This window comes from Chiloscyllium plagiosum, unplaced genomic scaffold (assembly GCF_037043375.1).
Source record: "Chiloscyllium plagiosum isolate Xiang-an unplaced genomic scaffold, Cpla_swu_hap1 HiC_scaffold_32, whole genome shotgun sequence".
NCBI lineage: Eukaryota > Metazoa > Chordata > Chondrichthyes > Orectolobiformes > Hemiscylliidae > Chiloscyllium > Chiloscyllium plagiosum.
Window position 1 is genome coordinate 31,878,082 of NW_028270170.1, and position 21,365 is coordinate 31,899,446.

At 39.2% G+C, this 21,365-nt stretch overlaps 1 protein-coding gene across 5 annotated transcripts in view; it reads left to right on the top strand.

The window, feature by feature from the left end:
* The window catches only part of LOC122539965 (zinc finger protein 652-like), a 68,255-nt gene extending 47,620 nt beyond the window's left edge, over positions 1-20,635 (top strand). For all 5 annotated transcript variants that reach the window (XM_087977887.1, XM_043675199.2, XM_043675195.2 and 2 more), the window contains 4 exons: positions 1,862-2,009; positions 13,504-13,619; positions 17,243-17,387; positions 19,488-20,635. In XM_087977887.1, the coding sequence (XP_087834013.1) occupies positions 1,862-2,009; positions 13,504-13,619; positions 17,243-17,387; positions 19,488-19,969 (891 nt within the window). In that variant the 3' untranslated portion in view covers positions 19,970-20,635. The remainder of the gene's footprint in view (positions 1-1,861; positions 2,010-13,503; positions 13,620-17,242; positions 17,388-19,487) is intronic.
* Positions 20,636-21,365: the final 730 nt, after the last annotated feature.

Below are 21,365 nucleotides of genomic sequence, written 5' to 3' on the forward strand. Positions count from 1 at the left end.
TAAAGATCTCCAAAGCATATGCACTTCAATTTTCTCAGTACTTCTACAAAGTGTTTAAAGTGTTTTGCATTGCTTGTAGCATCTCTGCAGTTACCTCATATTGCCCATAGATGGCACAGGAGTCCAACTTTTATCACAAACCTAAATGTTAAGTATCTCCATGTATTTATTGTCTCATACATTTGTGCTTTATTATATTGACAATATTTTTGTGTAAGAAAATTATTCATTCAAAATATTTCATGTTGTTATTAATGTGAAAAATGATGTGGCTGTAAATTTTTGTGGTTGAACAGTATATCCATGCTGTTTGTCTGAAGATAATCATTCAATCATGTTGGTGAGAGTAGTGGCCAGCCATCTTGTTGATGATGAATCGTTGGTATCTGCTGTCCCTATTTCCGTTGTTTAATGGCTGATTAGTGACTATCCTCCTAGAAGGATCAAGTGGCTCAAAACTTACATGATGGGAAGTTTCAAAACAAGTCAATCCTGCATGGACAACTTGGTGAATGATATCTGAACCAGACTAAATCACACCACTCCTCCATGTTACTGATGGGCTGATAAAAAGCTCTAAATAACTGCTTCCTTTTAGGTGGGGTGACCAAAGCTGTGTGGGCAGTAGGAAATTTGCGTTTTGAAGTGCAGTTTTAGCTGGTTTAACTACATACCTTTTTTGGTCATATTTGGAACCCCAAACCTTGGTAAACTGCATCTAAACTGTGTAGATGAAAGAAAACGATGAATTGATTTGTGTAAACAGCGAATTTAGGTTTACACAAACCTCAACATAAATGGTGTGTGTTTATCTGGATCTCTTAATTTTCTTAACTGATCCCTGGTTATAGATTATCTAATGCATAACTGAGTCACTGGATCAAGTAACCTACTTAGTCAAAATGAAGTCTCTGAACATAGAAACCTGGAGAGGTCATTCAATCTTTTTGAACTTGTGCAGCTTTTCAGTTAGATCATTGATCTGTATCTTATCTCCATTTACTCCTCATCCACAGCTTTTTATATCTCAGCCTCCTAAACAGAAGGGAGTACAAGACATGTTTACACAAACTTGCATCGTTATTTAATCCTTACAGTATAGTATCATTCTAGTAAATCTGTTTTCTTGCTGAGGCCAAATATATCTTGTATGAGGTGCAATGCTGAAAATGAATGCCATTCTATCTAGCTGGGGTTGGATCAAGGTCTTGTATACAACAAATGCTTTCCAATTCCCTTGACATAAAGGCTAGCATTTCATTTGCTTTGATAAAATACCTGTTGTACTTGTGCACGCGCTTTGTGATTTGGATTTGTTTTCTTAGATGTTCAATATTCTCAAAAGTTCCTATTTCCTCTCCATTTAAAGAAAAAAGATACTGATCTGTCTTTTGGATTTAAAGTGGATGGCATCAGACTTGGAAAGGATATTGTTCCACTGTGCATAATTATATTTTGTTCTACACATTAATGAAAGGTTATAAAAATTTAAATGAACTGCCTGAGAGTAGAAGTAGTAGTACTGAGATTTTTTTTTTTTGCAAATACTATTGGTAAAATTGAGCACTTCTTCTTACTCTGGACCAAGTGTGAATAATAGTTAATCACAGACTGTCACTTTTTAGGTCTAGCTGAGAGTACATTTTGAGGAGCAGCTAATTAGCCTCAATGGTCATTTGGCTGAAGTGCTAGTAGAGTAGCAATGCCTGTGGAAGTACCCTAAAATGGGACACTGTTTTGTTTAAAGGAGAGGAGGGATGAAATGGTGTTTGATGCAGGATAGACCAAGCATTTTGTATAGCCAGATACTCCTATTGTAAGTCAAAATTGTAAAATATTCCTTTTCTTTCCCCCCACAAAGTGTGTATCCTGTGGTAAATCTTTCAAGAAGCTTTGGTCCCTCCATGAGCACATCAAAGTTGTTCATGGCTTTGCTGAAAAGAAGTTCTCCTGTGAGATTTGTGAGAAGAAATTCTATACAATGGCTCACGTTCGGAAACATATGGTCGGTGAGTTAAGAATATGATTGTATTGCTTTGGATTGAGGAAAGTAAAATGCTTTGTAATATATCTTAATTTAATTCCTGATAAAAATAAAATTTAAAATGTGAATTCTAGTACAATTCAAATACACTGTAGTCCAGTATATTATCATGTGCAATCATGTCTAACAATTATTCAAGATAACTACAGGTGATAAAAATCATGTGACCAATGTTAGTTCATTATATTCAGACCATTTTGAATACTTGGAACAAGTGGAATCTGGGAATTTAATCTTTCTTCAAAAGCTCCATGAGTTGCTGAATCTGCCATGGTCAACATTTTTGAGGGAGGGATCCAAGATCGTGGCGATCTAGGAGGATTGCGTATCAGAGCTCTGCACTGCAGCACAAGCGGGACGAACTTTTATCCTACCCAACCCAGATCATCGCGATATCCTGGGATTCTGGAAAGGACGTGGAGTCCCAGGAAACTGTTGAAAATCAACTTACCTGTGTTTTTGCTGTCCAGGGCTGCCGAAGAAGGGAGCAGCGTCCGAGGGTAGGCCCACAGCCCAGCCTGCAGGTTCCTTGGACTCGATTACTTACCAGGCTCTGCTGACCGAGCTCGCGAAATCTCGTGAGATGTTGGGTAAGCAGATAGAGGAGAAGCTGGCCCCGATTTCTATCATGTTGTAGAAGCATGAACAGCAGCTGGGAGACCTGAAAAAAAGGACAGATGAGGTTGAACAGAGAGTCCCAGTGGTGGAAGCTGATACCACTTCCTCCAAGGATAGAATCCAAGCACTGGAGACGCAGGTCCATAATTTGCGCGACCAAGTTGATGATCTCGAGAACAGAGGCAAGTGAAAAAATATTCAGATCATTGGTCTGCTGAAGGGTAAGGAAGGTGAGTAGCCGGTGGAATTTGAGGACTGGTTGCCGAAATTCCTTAACTTGGAGACTGGAATGAGAGGCTTGAAGATCGGGAGGACTCACCGGGTCACAGCATGGAGGTCAGCTCTGATAGAGATAAGAGGAGAATCGTGGAAGCTGCCAGAATCCAGGGGAAGGATCCGAAGGCTCTAATTTATGAGGGCTCTAACATATTGTTCTTCCAGGACTTGTTAGTGACAGTGATCCAGAAAAGAAAATCCTATGACAGTGTCAAGAAAAGACTAAGGGAGCTTGGGATCCAGTACTCTCGGGTATCTGGCAGTGCTAAAATGGATCTGTACATTTCTTTGACACGTCAGAGACAGCAAGAGACTTTTTGGACAAATTAACTTAATCTGAACAATTTAATATGTACAAATAGTAGTGTTGTTTGGATATATCTTTGTTTTTTCTTTAAAAAACGGAGGAAGTCCGGTTGGGGCTTTCTTTTCCTCTTTTTTTTTATTATTGATAATAGTTTAAACCAAATTTATGGTGGCAGTTGAGATGTCAATTTCTAAGTTAAGTTATACCCAAGCATGGGTGGGGTATTTATCCTTTTTTAAAAAAATGTCTTTATTGATCTTGCTATTCCATGGTGTATTTTCTTTCTTTTCTACTTGTTTGCATTGCGGCTTTTGCTAGGAGGAGGGAAAATGGTTGAGATGGCTGGATGCCTACTTATTGGCAGTTTATACCCGGTTCAGGTATTTAAATGACCGTGCTGCAGTCTTGGCAGCAGGATGGGAAATTGGGTTTTGGGATGGCTGTTGGCCCCTTTTGGGCAGGGGGTGAGTTCCTCTATTTAGCACCATTGGTGCTTTTATATGTAGGTTTGCTTTTTTGTTTTTGTTGTGTGTATATAATCTTTGACAGCTTGTGTAGGTTTGTTAACTGTGGTTTTAGTTTATGTAGTTTTTATGTTTGATGGACCTTGTGACACTAAAGCACAGCAATTTGTGGTTCAAGTTCCTCCTCCCTGGAATTTAAATGTTACTGCAGAAGGTTATGGCTAATGACTTGATATTCCAGGTACACCATTTAATCAAGGGGAGTCACTCACCAATTAAGAGGAAGAAGGTACTTTTGAGTCTTAGAAAGGAAAAGGTGGATACTACTTTGTTACTGGAGACACACTTGGAAGACAGGGAGCATTTGAAACTACAGAATGGCTTAGATCAGGTTTACTTTTAATCTTTTAATACCAGAAGGAGGGAAGTGGCTATATTGGTTAGGAGGAATCTCCCATTTAAGTTATTAGAATGTGTTAAAGAGACACAAAAGAGGTTTGTAATTCTCAAAGCCCTGGTAAACTGGGGAGAATATGGTGTTTTAAATGTCTATTGCCCTCCGGCCCATCCCCTCAAATTTCTGGTAGATGCGTTCTCTAAACTGATCAGTCTCTAGTCCCAGCATATCATTATAGGGGGAGATTTTAATTGTGTCGTGGATCCCACAGTAGAAAGGTTGCCCAAAGGCCCCTCGATACCCTCTGTACAAACTAAAATATTAGTGGATCTGTGTATGGACTTAGGGTTGGACGTCTGGAATTGTCTCCACCCTACAAGCAGGGATTTTATATTTTTTCCCAATCCAAACAGATGTCACGCCAGGATTGATTTTTTTTTTCTGACCCCCATGGCAACCCTGGACTTGGTGACATCTTGTACTATTGGTAATATTGCCATCTCCGGTCACGCTCCAGTGTACCTGTTGGTTAAGATTAAGGATGTTTCAGTGGGTCCGAGGCACTGGCAAATGGATCCCTTTATCCTTCAGGATAATAAGTTTGTGGAGTACTTCCCTAGGGAACTTCAGGCATTCCTAGACATTAAGTCAGGCTCAGTTAGTAGCCCATCCGTCCTTTGGGAAACTGCCAAAACCTGTGTAGGGGGTTAGTTATTTCCAACTCTGCCAGTAGGAAGCGGCAGAAGAATGAGCAGCAACGTCATCTTGAAGCACAGTTGAAGACAGCCGAGAAGACTTGCTTTGACAGGCACTCGGTCAAGATACAGAGGATTAAGGCACTGCGATCTGCATGGAATTCTGTGCTCACGCAGACAGCAAGGAAGGAGCTTTCTTTTGCAAAACAAAGATTGTGAGCATGGTGACATGCTAAGTATTTGCCTGGCCTATCTCAGCAGGAACTGGAGCGCCCCTCAAGCCATTACAGCAATTGGGGAAGGGTCTGGGAACCTTACATGTGACTCAAAAAAGATGAATGTGGCATTCCAGAGATTTTACTCTTAAGTTATATCAATCGGAGGGTTGTGAGGAGGGGCGGGCTAAAATGCAATCCTTTTTCAATGATCTGGAGTTCCCAGGTGTAACCCCCGAATAAGAGTCTTTTCTCAATGCCCTCTTAGCAGAGCAAGAAGTGCAGGAGGCTGTGAAGCAGCTTCAGAGTGGAAAGGCGCCCGATCCTGATGGCCTTCCCAGCAAATTCTAGAAGGAATTTATAAACACATTGTCAGGCCTGATGCTCAACATGTTCAGTGATTCATACAGCCATGATTGTATACTGCCAACTCTGAGAGAAGAGAATATTTCACTTACTCTTAAAAAAGGGAGGTCCCGGAGGACTGTGCTTCAATCAGGCCCATTTCACTCTTAATTGTGGACTTTAAAATCCCCTCTAAGACTTTGCGTTAAGGCTGGAGGTCTGTGTTACCTTCTATTGTTAAAGAGGACCAGACGGGCTTCATAAAGGGCCGCAGATCCTCCAATAATGTTAGAAGGCTGCTTAATGTAATTTAAGCATGTCAACAACAGTCAATACGGGGATTGGTGATTTCTCTAGATGCAGAGAAGGCATTTGAGAGTTGAGTGGCTGTACTTTTTTTACGTTCTGGAGTGGTTTGGCTTGGGCGAAGTAGTTATAGAATGGGTAAAGGTTCTCTGCAGTGATCCTCTTGCTGCAGTCATCACCAATGGGGAGCAATAAAGCAATTTTAACATTTTTAGGGGCAGCCAGCAGGGCTGTCCCCGCTTGCCACTGCTTTTTACATTGGTGATTAAACCATTGGCGGAGGCCATTTGTAGGGACCCCAATATATCAGCTCCAGAAGTGGAGTCAAAATTACATAAGATTTTGTTGTACGTGGACGATGTCCTCTTTATTTTGTCAAATCCAGGAGTTTTGATGCCTCGCCTGATACAATGCATCAGTGCAAATGACGCCTTTTTGGGGTACAAGATTAATTTTGCAAAATCGGAGGCTATGCCAATGGGTGCTCTTACAAGAATATAGATTTCCCATTTAAGTGGTCACGGGAATTTTGTGTATTTGGGGGCATATTCAGTACTCCAGTTCTGGATTGGCTTTTCAAAGCTAATTTTGTTTAATTATTTGACAAAATCAAACAAGACCTTCAAAGATGGGAGGTGCTTCCAGTCTTGTGGTTGGGTCAGATGAATATTCTTCCCCCACTTGTTGTACCCTATACAGATGCTCCCCCTGATTTTTGATAAGCAAACATTCGGGAGACTGGTTGAGCTCTTTTATTTGGCATCGTAAGCAGTCTCTTATTAAATTTGGCCAAACTGCAATTACCTCACAGATTGGGGGGAGTGAACCTCTCCTACATTAAAAGCTATCAACTAAGTTCGCTTTTATCTTAGGTGAGTGAGTGGGCTTGCGGGGACTCTCTTTCGATATGGTTAGACATCAAAACCTCTGGCAGGGTGTTCCCTTACTAGTTTGCTGTTTTTGGACAAAATGAGGACAGTTGGGAATATTGCCATAACAGAATAGCTATCAACACTGTTAAAGCATGGAGGGCAATTCGGCAGAGAGAAGGCAATATTGGCAAAACATCTTCTCTTACACCTATAATGGGTACGCCGGACTTTCAACTGGGGATGATAGATTCAGGATTTAAACATTGGGCAGCTAGAGGTGTGTCTTGCATGAGCAGTATATTTGAGGGAGACACAATGATGTCCTTTGATCAGTAAGCACGGAAATAAGAGCTATCTAATAGGGACCTCTTTCATTTTTTTTTCAAGTTAGGGATTTTATTCAAATGATGACTACATTTTGACTGCTCCCAACAAATCCGACAGAGGAGGGTACTCATTGCTAAGAGTACACTTTCTGTCAGCACTTTATATCATCAGTTGGGGAGTGCCCCCTCAGATGAGGTTGATCGTCTCTGTGGGATGTGGGAGAGAGAGCTAAGTGTGAAGGTCTCCTCTGAGGCATGGGAAGATATTTGGGAAAATGCAAGAAAGATATCAATTTACAATAGGACCCATGCTTTACAGTTGAAGATTCTCCACAGGGTCCCCTTGGCACCAGACCATTTATCAAAATTTAAATCAGGGTATCTTCAAAGTGTCCCAAGTGCAAGGTTGGTATGGGCACTCTTCACCATTGTCTGTAGTCCTGTAGTAGGCTTCAAGCATACTGGAGCGCTGTGGCGGGTGCAATTTTGGATGTGAGGGTGGAGAAGGACTCAATCTCTCCTTCTTGGCCAGCCCAGTGTGTTCCCTGTAGATGTGCATAAGAAAAATCTTTTCAACATCCTCACTTTCTGCACAAGAGAATATCTTGTCAGGTTGGTCATCCAAAAATTCCCTGGGCCTGTCAGGTTGGCGGAAGATTGTTATGGAGCATATCCCCTTGGATTTCTTCACAAGTATGGTACACCACAAAACTGAATTTCTGTAAGACGTGACTGCCCTTTTTGGACTACCTGGACACAGATTTATCTGCCACGCTAATAAGGGCTTTTATATAGCCATAATGATTGTGTTTTGAGTCCAATATTGAGGGAGGAAGAACTGTGACTGTATGAGTGTTTGTTTGGATGATCTTAGTTATTACTATTTATTAGTTTGATTATTATTTATTTACTTAAATAGTTTTTTTAATACATATATTTATACATTTGTACATGAGGTCAGGTTGGGTTTTTTTACTTTGTTCTTTCTTTGTATTGTTTTGAATTTGTTGTAATATTTAAAAAATCTCTTTTTCAAGAAAAAATATTTAAAAAAAAAACAAACATTTTGTGGGTCACCATTGACTGGATATGTAAGTATAATCAGACATATTAACATAAGTACAAGAGCAGAGAAAACGTTGAGTGCTGTGCAGTAATTCATTCAACTGCTAATCCTCAAAGTCTATTGTGTATAAGGCTGCAGTAAGAGTAAGATACATCGGTCACTATCTGCTGGATGAACTTAATACCATCAACACTGGAGATGATCTGTGTCAGCTAGGACAGAGCAGGACTCTGTGACCAGATCTTCTATAGCTGGTATGCTGTGCCTTTGCATCCTGTAGCCTGAGTATACAATGTAGCGATAGAATAGAATTGGCCATTATTACTCTCATATCTGCCAGTTCTGTGCAAGCACAACTCTATTGATACCACTCCCTTGCCTTTTTTCTGTACCCTCCAAATGTTTTCTCTTGGGGTTACTTGAACAGCATCTCTCCTGTGCATCCGCAACAAATAAATTAAACTAAATTAACAGTTTGGTATCCCTTGCCTTTTGACAGGTCTGGGCTTTGGTGACGAGGCTTAAGTTAATTTATACAACAGAGGTGTTAATTTATTAAGCCTGGGTTACACTCTACTCAGATGTTCCTCTCCAACCCAACCCCTCCTTTCCATCGTTGAACCACTTTATTAGCCAAGCCCAGGACTTTCCCTGTCATCAGGGACTTGATTTCCAACACGTTTTTAGTCTAGGTAGGGTTTTCCACAGCCAATTTGAATTTGTACTTTCCTTGAAAACATGATTTGTTTTGTATTAAAATTGCTATATTAACTGAGAGCCTACAACTCAGGGATTTCATTCATTCTCTCGTTCTGTGGCTGTTGTATTAGCTTGTTACACTTAACATTCATTTAAACTCAACATAAGCGCTTTTAAAGGCTAGAAATTATGGATAAATATTCACATTCAAGCAAGGATCTTTACTTTCTGATTTCCAAATGCAAATATTTGTGTAATAACCAGGCAGAAACCGTATTGTTTTTTTCCGTGAGTGGCACGGTGGCACAGTGGTTAGCACTGCTGCCTCACAGCGCCAGAGACCTGGGTTCAATTCCCACCTCAGGCGACTGACTGTGTGGAGTTTGCACATTCTCCCTGTGTCTGCGTGGGTTTCCTCCCACAGTCCAAAAATGTGCAGGTTAGGTGAATTGCCCGTGCTAAATTGCCTGTAGTGTTAGGTGCAGGGGTAAATGTAGGGGAATGGGTCTGGGTGGGTTGAGCTTCGGCGGGTCGGTGTGGACTTGTTGGGCCGAAGGGCCTGTTTCCACACTGTAAGTAATCTAATCTAATCTAACTATGCTACTGTCTCTTTTTCTTTGTACAATCAGACTAACTTTTTTTTTGATTCATGCGTTGGCTTGACTAGTGTAGACTAGTGTTTATTTTCCATCCCAGTTAAAAAGGCAACCATGTTGTCTTGAGTCAAGAGTCACACATATCAGACTAGGTAAGGCCGGCATGTTTCCGAAGAGGGCATCAATGAACCTCCATTGTCAAAAATAATCCAATCAACAATGATTTCATGGTCATCATTAGCCTCTTAATTCCAGATTTTTATTGAATTCCCATTCCATCATCTACAATTGTGGATTTAAGCCAAGGTCTCCAGAACATTACCTAGGCCTTTGAATTAATAGTCTAGCCAATAGGCCATAACCTTTCCTGAGCATCCAAAATATGCACTCTTTATTTTTTCTCATAGTTCATTGAATAATTTCTGCCTCCTTGTGTACATCTCCCCCCAGTTCTGCCTTGTCTTTCACACATTACAGCAATCTCTTAGATCTGTGCCTACATACTTTTGAGTTATTATGAATACTAAAAACACCTCAATCCTGAGTTTTACAATTCTTCGGCAAACAGAAAGCAAATGAAAGATATAATTCTCATCCTTACCATTTTCATTGGTATGACTTCCTGACATCTGTAGAGAAGCGTTACAGTAAACAAGCCAATTATGTCATTCCGTACAGATAATATGGCTGGGAATCCACTTAGTGATTACTGTAATTCTTTGAATAAAACCCTTCAGCTGGCTGAATCACTGAGAACCAGATGAATATGATTGGGAGCACTGGATCAATCCAATAACTAGAAAAGATCCCAGTACCTACTTTAGAACATCTCATCCAACCTTGGATGATTTGGGACAAGATCTCTCTGATGTTAATTTGGTGCAAGATTGACCAATGTTTAAATTGGAGTCAAAAAGGGTGGCACTGGAAAAACTACAGCAGGTCAGGCAGCATCAGAGAAGTAGGAGAGTTGATGTTTTGGGCATAAGCCCTTCATCAGGAATGTGGGGGTGAAGGGGAATGAGAGATAAATAGGGGAGTGGGGCTGGGGGGAAGGTAGGTGGGAAGGCGATAGGTGGATGCAGGTGGGTCAAAGAATTGTATTAGATGAAAATTTCAAGTACAGTGACTCAGTCGGGATCAATGACACCAAAAGTTCAACGTGCTGTTTCTAGTGTCTTTAAACTTTGGATTGGAACCCTTCCTACTGAACTTGCATAAATAAAATAAACAGTTTTACGTTTGTATTCTGTCCACATCGTAACTGACATATCGGCATTATAGACAGCTATCCTTGATAGATTAAGCATGTATGACTCTTGAAATAGGCCAGTATGGTGGCACTGGCATTCATAGACTATGCAAAGAATATTTGACAGAGTATAAAACTAAATAAAGAGGTTGTTTTGACAATCCTACATGGTCTTTGGAATAATTGTTATAACCTAAGAGAACACCGTTCACAACCCCTGCTAGGTACTTCCAAAGTGTGTGCATGATTTGATCTTAACTCAGTACAACAAAAAAAACAGGATAGTGTTCTCTGCTCTGGGCTATGTTCTATGGTCAATGGTCTACATTTTGAGAATTTATTTAATATTCAAAGGACAAAATTGTCTACTTAAGCTAATGTTAAAACAATTGCAGATGTTGGGTCTAACACAGAGCATTTGAAAGCACTTGATCCTAGTTATATGCATAGCCGTGTACTCAAAAGTCAGCTCTATATTCAATCTCTTCTCTTTTCCCGCCCCCCTCATTAAAGAGGGACAGATGGTGGTGAGTTTTGAATCTATGTTCTTAGCATCTGCATTGCAAACCAGCCATCCAGCTAACTCCGCTAACTTTACTTCCCTAAGTGCAGTTTTATCTGCAGGAGACCATGCCCAAAACCCTTCTCTGTAATAAGGATTAGATGTAATATACTTCTTCAAATCACTTGTCCAAAAATAACAATGCATTGAATGCATCTTTCAAAAGCAGGTGATTTAGGCATATATTAGAGCCATTAGTGCTGTAGAATTAATGTTTCTTGTGAATGGATTCCCTAGTAGGAACATATAAACAACTTTAAATAGTGCACAAATAGTTGTTTTGAACATTTGCACCTGCAGTCAAACACTGACCGTTGAGCAGTTCTTTGCACCTCTGGCAGTAGCTGTACTCAATTTATGTGAAAGTACTGCCACTAAAATCAGAATTTCTATAGTATCTGTCAGTTTTTGAACTTAATCCTTTTCTGGACCTGTACCTGAAATAACTTTTAGGTTTTGAGCAGAGCCTTTAGCTCATTCACTTTCAGAATCCGAAAACCCTTGAATGTTTCCTCGTCCTAGTCAAAGTGGTACTGAACATGTATTGTTTCCTATGATCCAATTATTCCTTTCATGGCTTTTCTTCTTTGCTCTGCTCTGTCATCTCAGCTAAAGCAGAATTCTCTTCTCTCATCTGTTTCACCTTTTTTTTAATGGGGCACTTACTACTTATTTCTTCAGGTGGAACAGTTTCATTGGGAGAATAGGCTGAATCTTTGGAATTCTTTACTCCAGAGAGTAGTGGAGGCCTGGTAATTAAGTGTATTCAATTAGACGGATTATTAACTTGTAAGAGTTGAGGACTACGACAGGCAGACAAAAATGTCGACTTCAAGCCAGTCAGAACTGTCAATATCATCTTGAATGGTGCGTTAGGCTCAAGGGCTCAAATGCTCCACTTCTGTTCCTGTTTCTTATGTTCTAAAAAAAGGCAGAATACTGAATCTATACTGATATCCATCAAATTATGCTTTAATGTGAAAAAAATGCAAAGAGGCTTCAAGCTGACTTGGATAGACTATGTAAAAGGGCAAGAACTTGACAGATGGCACGTGCTGAGTGTAAAGTTGTTCATTGTTGGTAGGGATAAAAACCCAGAACATTTCTTAACTGAGAAGGTTGTGTCAGAAAGTGTCCTTGAGGATCCTTATTGAGTCACAGACCGCTTGCTTGCTGGTGCTTCAGTATTGCTGGCCTTTATTACAAGGGGATTTCAGTAGAAGTATAGCTGCAATTGCAGCTAATCTTGGCGAGACTTCACGTAAAATATTCTGTACAGCTTTGGTCCTCTTTTTAAAGGAAGGATATATGTGCCATTGAGGGAGTGCAATGGAAGTTCACAAAACTAATCCCCAGGACAGAAAGATAGTCTTAAGAGGCAAGATTGAGGAACCTTAGTCTAAATTCTTTAAAGTTTCCAAGAATGACAGGTGATCTCATTGAAACATACAATGGTTTCATAGGGGCCTGACAGAGTGAATGTGGACAAATTTGTCCCTATTTGAGTTTATAGCTGGGGACATAATGTAAAAATAAGTGATAGGCCTTTGAAATCATGGTTGAGGAATTTCTCATTGAGGGTGTTGAATCTTTGGACTTCTGTACCCCAAAGGCTGTGGTTGGCTGGAAGTTCAATCATTGAGTGTGTTCGAGACAGAGGAGATTAATAATATCAAGGCAGATGGGATACTGCAAGAAAATAGTGTTGAGGTAGATGATCAGTCATGGTTTGGTGGAATGGCAGAGCAGGTTAAAAAGGCTGAATTCTGGATCAGTGGTGCTGGAAGAGCACAGCAATTCAGGCAGCATCCGAGGACAGGCAAAATCGACGTTTCGGGCAAAAGCCCTTCATCAGGGCTTTTTACCTCTAAAAAGGCTGAATGTCTACTCTTGTTGATATGTTCCTATTAGAAAATTTCCAGCTTCCCTGTATCTTTATTTAAGTAAGTAACTTCAAATTGGATTGACTCCAGATATACTGAATGGTTACATTTGTAGATATTTAATATTCAGCAATGAAATGCTACGAGAGTCTTGTGGCACAGTGGCAATGTCTCATCCTCTGCGTTAGTGTCCAGGTTCATGCTCGCATGCCACAGCTGTGTCATAAGATGTTCAAACAGGTTGATTTAAAAATAACTTAAAATAAATGCTTTTCTCCGGTTCTGCTCAAAATAGCTGCAACTGAGATACCTAAAAATTGCGTACTAAATGTAGATATTAAATAGTTTTAATCATGGTTATAATCATGGTAATTTGTCATAATATAAAGACTTTATGCTGAATTGAAGATCTATGACAGCGAAAACCTTTAACACATGTTTAATTTAGGAGATCCTGTAGATTTTACACTATTTGCAATATTGAGTTTTTTTTAACATAGAAAAAGCATGCGTACTGCTGTAATGATACAAAGATTCCAATAAATTTTGTTCTGTAGCATTTGGACATTTGTTGTTTCAGCCCATACAAAAGATATGCCATTCACCTGTGAAACATGCGGGAAGTCTTTCAAGCGTAGTATGTCATTGAAGGTTCACTCTCTTCAGCATTCAGGAGAAAAGCCTTTCAAATGCGAGGTAAGTAATTATGTTAGCTGTGAGTTCTGAGGAAGGGTCAGTCAAGCCGAAGTGTTAACTCTGCTGTCTCTCCACAGATGCTGCCAGACCTGCTGAGTTTTTCCAGCAGATAAGTCCCCTGGGCCTGATGGCATTAATCCCAGGATTGTCTGGGAAGCAAGGGAGGAGATTGCAGAGCCATTGGCCTTGATTTTTATTTCCTCGTTGTCTACAGGAATAGTGCCAGAAGACTGGAGGATAGCAAATGTGGTTCCCTTGTTCAAGAAGGGGAGTAGGGATAACCCTAGTAACTATAGGCCGGTGAGTCTCACTTCTGTTGTGGGCAGAGTCTTAGAGAGAATTGTAAGTGATAGGAATAATGTGATCAAGGATAGTCAGCATGGTTTTGTGAAGGGCAGGGTACCTCACGAACCTTATTGAATTCTTTGAGAAGGTGACTAAGGAGGTGGACGAGGGGAAAGCGGTAGATGTGGTGTATATGGATTTTAGTAAGGCGTTTGATAAGGTTCCCTATGGTAGGCTACTGCAAAAAATACGGAAGTATGGCATTGAGGGTGAGATGGAGGTTTGGATTAGGCATTGGCTGGCTGGAAGAAGACAGAGGGTAGTAGTTGATGGTAAAGGTTCATCTTGGAGTGCAGTTACTAGCGGTGTTCCGCAAGGATCTGTTTTGGGACCATTGCTGTTTGTCATTTTTATAAATGACCTGGAGGAGGGGCTAGAAGGTTGGGTGAGCAAGTTTGCGGATGGTACGAAAGTCGGTGGAGTTGACAGTGAGGAAGGATGTGTCAGGTTACAGTGGGATATAGATAAGCTTCAGAGCTGGGCAGAAAGGTGGCAAATGGAGTTCAATGTAGGTAATGTGAGGTGATTCACTTTGGTAAGAGTAATAAAAAGATGGGGTACTGGGCTAATGGTCGGATACTTGGTAGTGTGGATGAGCAGAGGGATCTTGGTGTCCATGTACACAGATCTCTGAAAGTTGCCACCCAGGTAAATAGTGCGGTGAAGAAGGCATATGGCGTACTGGCTTTTATTGGTAGAGGAATTGAGTTCCAGAGTCCTGATATCATGTTGCAGTTGTGTAAGACTCTGGTGCGGCCACATCTGGAGTATTGTGTGCAGTTTTGGTCGCCATACTATAGGAAGGATGTGGAGGCACTGGAACGGGTGCAGAGGAGGTTTACCATTTTGTTGCCTGGTATGGTAGAAAGATCATATGAGGAAAGGCTGAGGCACTTGGGGCTGTTTTCATTGGAGAAAAGAAGGTTTAGGGATGACTTGATAGAGGTGTACAAGATGATTAGGGGTTTAGATAGGGTTGACCATGAGAACCTTTTTCCACGTATGGAGTTAGCTATTACGAGGGGGCATAGCTTTAAATTAAGGGGTGGTAGGTATAGGACAGATGTTAGGGGTAGATTCTTTACTCAGCGAGTCGTGAGTTCATGGAATGCCCTGCCAGTAGCAGTGGTGGACTCTGCCTCTTTATGGGCATTTAAACGGGCATTGGGTAGGCATATGGAGAATAGTGGGCTAGTGTAGGTTAGGTGGGCTTGGATCGGCGCAACATCAAGGGCCAAAGGGCCTGTACTGCGCTGTATTTTTCTATGTTCTATGTTTCTGTTTTTGTTTCTAATTAGTTTTTTTTTGTATTTGCAATTATAATATCACAAATTGATACTTAATCATATTTGTTTTTGAACTGCAGTCTAAACATAACATGAAAATTGTGTCTGAGCAGACATTCTGAAACCTTTGGAAAGATATTTCTTTCAAAATTATAAATTTGTTTACTGGTTGAATCAGATTTGCTGCCCGTGACAGAAGCACTCACTGATGCACTTGCATATTTTAGCCTGTTGCACCATTTGATATATATAAATAAGTTTAATTCTGTGATCAAAATAACTTTTCTTTGAATTCTGTTTAACACTAATCGCTGGCTATGAAATGTATTCACATAACAACATGTGATTTTCAAATGAAAGTCCGCACTTTTATCTTGCTGGAGAGTTACAACTAAAACCAGAGATTCTCGGTACAGATACACTGAAATCCATAACCACATATGCTTGCTCGTGAGACCCTTTTAGCAATTCAAGTTAAGAATGTATTAGGAACTTTAAATAAAATAAAGGTAATTTATATTGTATTGAGACAATTTACTAATTTATGCTTTATTTTTAAAAAGTAATCAAGGTTATGAATAATTCATATGAAACAATATGGATCACTGGTTAGTCTGCCTACAAGGCAGTAGGTTGCTAAAGCACAGATAAATTAGAAGGGCAACTCCAACTCAAATGGTTATTAATATAGCTGGATATTGTGCATTGCACCTAGTTTTTAGGTCACAGTGCACATGTGCATAATGCTTATGAAGCAATCTAAAAGAATTAAAGAAGCTGCGTACCATAATTGAATAGAATACCAGAAATTGATCCCTAAACAAAAATAGGTAGTATATTCAATTTCATTAGGATCAGTTTTCCTCACAGAATTACAGCTAAAATGAACAGTAATGTGAGGAATTATTTCGAGCATCATGAACAATTTCTTTCCTGCAATATCTGTTCATGGTTGGATGGTTGATCTGTTGTTGTTCTTGGACCTAGTGATAAGTGATCGTGACCTAATTAAGATGAGTTGTTTCTGTATTCAGAGCTGAAAATGTGTCGCTGGAAAAGCGCAGCAGGTCAGGCAGCATCCAAGGAACAGGAGAATTGACGTTTTGGGCATAAGCGCTTCTTCAGGAATGAGGAAAGTGTGCCCAGCAGGCCAAGATAAAAGGTAGGGAGGAGGGGCTTGGGGGAGGGGCGTTGGAAATGCGATAGGTGGAAAGAGGTCAAGGTGAGGGTGATAGGCCGGAGTGGGGTGGGGGGGGCGGAGAGGTCAGGAAGAAGATTGCAGGTTAGGAAGGCGGTGCTGAGTTCGAGGGATTTGTTCCAGAATCTTCCATCGGCCTCCGAATACAACTGTTCCAGAATCTTCCATCGGCCTCCGAACAAATCCCTCAAACTCGGCACCGCCTTCCTAACCTGCAATCTTCTTCCTGACCTCTCCGCCCCCACCCCACTCCGGCCTATCACCCTCGCCTTGACCTCCTTCCACCTATCGCATTTCCAATGCCCCTCCCCCAAGTCCCTCCTCCCTACCTTTTATCTTTGCCTGCTGGGCACACTTTCCTCATTCCTGAAGAAGGGCTTATGCCCAAAACGTCGATTCTCCTGTTCCTTGGATGCTGCCTGACCTGCTGCGCTTTTCCAGCAACACATTTTCAGCTCTGATCTCCAGCATCTGCAGTCCTCACTTTCTCCTGTTTCTGTATTCAATAGCCTCATTTTCTTGGTTGAATGTGCTAATAGCAAACTATCTGTTCGTTAAAGATGCATAAATGGATAACTAAAATAAGTTGGGCTTTAAAATGATTAAATGTTTTTTAATATCATTTTTGAAGTGGTAATTTGCATGAAGTGGATTTTGCTTAAAATGATTTGTCACTTTCTAAATGGTGCACTTTTTACATCAGAAAGTTATCACTCTTGAAGCAGCCATTAAACTTGCAATGTATAACTGATAATCCAGATATTGAAAAATTAAGTAGATTAATCATCTTTCAGAATTGTGATGAACGATTTCAGTACAAGTACCAACTTCGCTCTCACATGAGTATTCATATTGGTCATAAACAATTCATGTGCCAGTGGTGTGGCAAGGACTTCAACATGAAGCAGTATTTTGATGAACATATGAAAACTCACACTGGTAAGAACATGATACTGCTGTTAGATATTAATATTCTTAATTTTATGTGGTTAATTGAAATTTGCAATATACGATGAAGCATGAGTTTTTTTCGGTAGGTGAGCTGGATTTTTCCCAAACATAACCACTTTGGCAAGATAAGGTTAGAGCACATCTACAGTCCAATGTGATATTAGCCAGAATATAGACTATGCACAACCACCTGATGAAGGAGCAGCACTCTGAAAGCTGGTGCTTCCAATTAAACCTGTTGTACAACAAAATAACATGCCACTTCATGACGCAAATTGTGTGTCATCTTGCCAAAGTGGATTTGTTTGGAGAAATCCAGCTCATAACTACTTTGGAAAGATGACACACAATTTGTGTCATGAAGTGGAATGTTATTTTGTTGCATAGACTGTATTCTGGCTAAAAACATCTTGCACTGTAGATGTTATCAGGAACCAGAGCTGGCAAAATAAAATCTGATTTTGAGAGTTAAAATTCTATATATTTGGACATAAATAGTACCTGATCATGCATTGTGACCAAAATGCATTGCAAACAAAAAAATAATTCTTTTCCTGGTGGGAAACTTAAACCCAATGCTGTAGCTATTTTTTTGTTTGTGAAGTTTGCTCATCTTGGGACACAAAAAAATGTCAGTGCAAGAAATTTTATTTTGAGAGAGCTGAAGGTTATGGGCCACAAGAAAACAATCTTGGAAAGATCAATGAGTTGTCAGAAAATATAATGACTTATATTTTCCATTATGACAGTCTACAAACTGTTTTTCATTTCAAGTTGGGTGGCTTTTTTAAACAGATTTTCTATGAATTGATTAGGGAATGTTTTGATTTTCAGCATATGTTATTTGTTAGCTGAATAGATCTGTAATAGAGACAAATGGCTTTGAATAAAGAAATACAATTTAACTCACAACTGTTTAAAAACTGGACATAAAATCTCACCATCTTCAATACAGTATTGATCACTTTCAACTGTTTTGAATACTACTCAAAAAGTGCCAGATATCTGAAAATTCAGATGCTAGCATTCCTTATTGATGCTTTAACAGCTTGTGAGGAACCAATAATCACCAAATTCTAGGCATGTGTAATTATTTAATATCGTAATTTGATTTTTCGATGCAAAAACGTTGCTGTAAAAAATGCAGCACATTTCAGCACAGAATTACATTTTTCTTTTAAATGCACATGCTGGCTAGATATAACATTTTAAAATTCAAAATCTGCTTCTGTAATAAATTCCAATGTCAATAAGCTTAAAATTGTGGTTATGTTTTATTCACAGCAAACAAATACATTTTGTGACAATCCAGTTTGAGAACAGAAGTAAAATTAGATCCCATTGTATTAAATATTATTTTAAAAGTCAATCGACATATAACCTTGTTCTTCTGTGGTCATAAAATGTCCCTTTAAAACTTGTGCATTTTTCAATTTCATATTAAAGTAATTGTTGCTTGTGACCAGTGTCTCACCGCAATGTATCAAATGGTGAATTAACACATATATGGTAGAGTGACGCCAATCTGGGCTTCCAGTCTCTGTTGTTGTGGCAACCATTTGCCTTTTTTTATTTACAGGTTTTGTAATTATGGTATCTAGCCCTTTTAAAATATAAACTGGTGTTATTGCAAATTATATTTCCTGATTAATCTCTCTCGGGTTAGGAAAGAGTTGTCAATACAAATAATATCAGTCCCAACAATTAGGCATTTTAATTTGAAGACTGTAGCATGTGATTTTTTTTTTTCAGAATCATGCAGACTTTTAATTTAAATATATGCTACAGAGTAGAGGTAATCCATTTTTAAGTTCAAAGCAACACTGTACGGTTTACAATGTTTCTAAACCCCAAATGCTTGTTGCAATATATAATCTGCTGAGACAACCATTTTTTTAGTTCTGATTTTTAACAGTTAAATGTGCTACTGTAATCCTTTTTAAAGCCCGACATCCATTCAAGTGAGTTTTATTTTGTTATTATTGGAAACAGTACACTATACACATTTCAAAATGTATTTTACAAGATCAAAATTCATATGTTTCTTCCTTTTTGTAACCAAACTTTTTTTTATATTTATCTTTTCAGGGGAAAAGCCATTTATCTGTGAAATCTGTGGCAAAAGTTTCACAAGCCGACCAAACATGAAGCGCCATCGTAGAACTCACACTGGGGAGAAACCATACCCCTGTGATGTTTGTGGTCAAAGATTCCGGTTCTCCAACATGTTGAAAGCTCACAAACAGAAATGTTTCCGGGTCAGCAGCCCTGTCAACTTCCCACCTACTGCATCTGTCACAACCAAACCCACTTCTTCTTCTTCTTCTCCTCCACCAGTCACTATAAGCTCCCATAGCTCATTTCCCCCTCGACCAATGCCACACCCTCTTTCCCATCTGCATCTTCATCCTCCCCATCATACGCTTTCAATTCCAGCTGTTGCACATCTTCCACCGCCACCTACCCTTTTTAATGCTGAAGCCGTGAACCATAGATGCCAAAATGAAAGCACTTTCCTGCACCACATTTCTGAAAAAAACACTGTAGCAGGTGGAAGCCATCATCATTGAAACATGGATATTTCTACTTGACATTTAAGCTGTGCCGACTGTTTGGCAATATTCCAATTTAACTGTGCACTAAACGGCAAAGCAAAGACTGAGCAATCATGGTGAACTACAAATATTATTTTACTAAACATCCATGTACTTATTGCAGTTGTAGGACTAGCAAAACAATTTTTATCTAATCTATTGTGTAAGACAATTAAGCTGTCTGTGTATAATGAACTAAGGTTTTTATCATTTTTTAAGAAAACTCAGATGTATCCAGTTTTGTCACTTAATATCTGTTGATAAGATATGCTTTTTTAAATGTTAGACTATTCCTTTTGCATTAAAGTACAGTTTCTATTGCATTAAGATATTCTGGAGAAATTTAATCTACTAAATTAAATAATTACGTTCTCTTATGAAACATGAGAGCATTACATATTATCACTGTGCAAAGATTTTTCTGAAGCTAGTAGTTAAGACTAGATCCTGTTCTAGCCTAACCTGTTTGGATAAAGCATTATGAAAAAATCCTGTTAATACATGTCTTTCCCTTGACTTAAAGTTTTTAAATGTCTGTGTAGAATATGTAGAAATAATTCTAAGAGATAAATGTATGTCATTATTGTAATAATTATATTTTTGTTCTTGTAGCTGTATTATACATAAAATTCAGTTTTACAACTTTTGAGCAATTTATTCCAAACATTCTGCGGAAAAGATAACCTTTTTGAGTGTAAAAGTGTGCACAATTACAGACGAGTCGTGATACATACCTCTGCATTCTTCGACTTTCATATCTGTAATTCAAGAACACAGGCTTTTATGCAAAGGAAATTGTAAGAAAGATAATTTGATGCATTTTAAGGTCACTAACTTGCTAACCTTTTTGTCACAAGGATTCAAATTTGTATGCCTCCAATCTACAGAGAAAGAAAAATGCGAATACATAAATTTTCATTTTGAGAAAATGTGGCCCAAGCTTTTAAATAGTTGTAATATAATTCACAAAATACTTAAATCTGCTACAGATGTTCAACATTGAGAAGTTAATACTTTTTTAAAAAGTTACTTCAAATTGAAGACATCAACAGCTGTCTAAATTACATTATTTTAACATTATACTTTATCTGCCAATATCTGCTCCAATGCTTCCAAATCGAACTAATTCGTTCTTCCTTCATTACAAACCATTTCTTCCTGTTAAAGAAATAGCATTAATCACATTCTCCTCTGCCCCTTAAATTTGTTTTTTTTTAAAATCCAGTCTGTGTACATTTCCCTATTTACAATAACTTCTTCCATTCCTGAGTTCCTAATTTCTTTCCAATGATAGGGACGTGCACCATTTGAGTGTTTCAACACTGGTTGTGGCTGCAGTGCCTTGGCAGTTGAGCCATCTGTTTCTGGACTG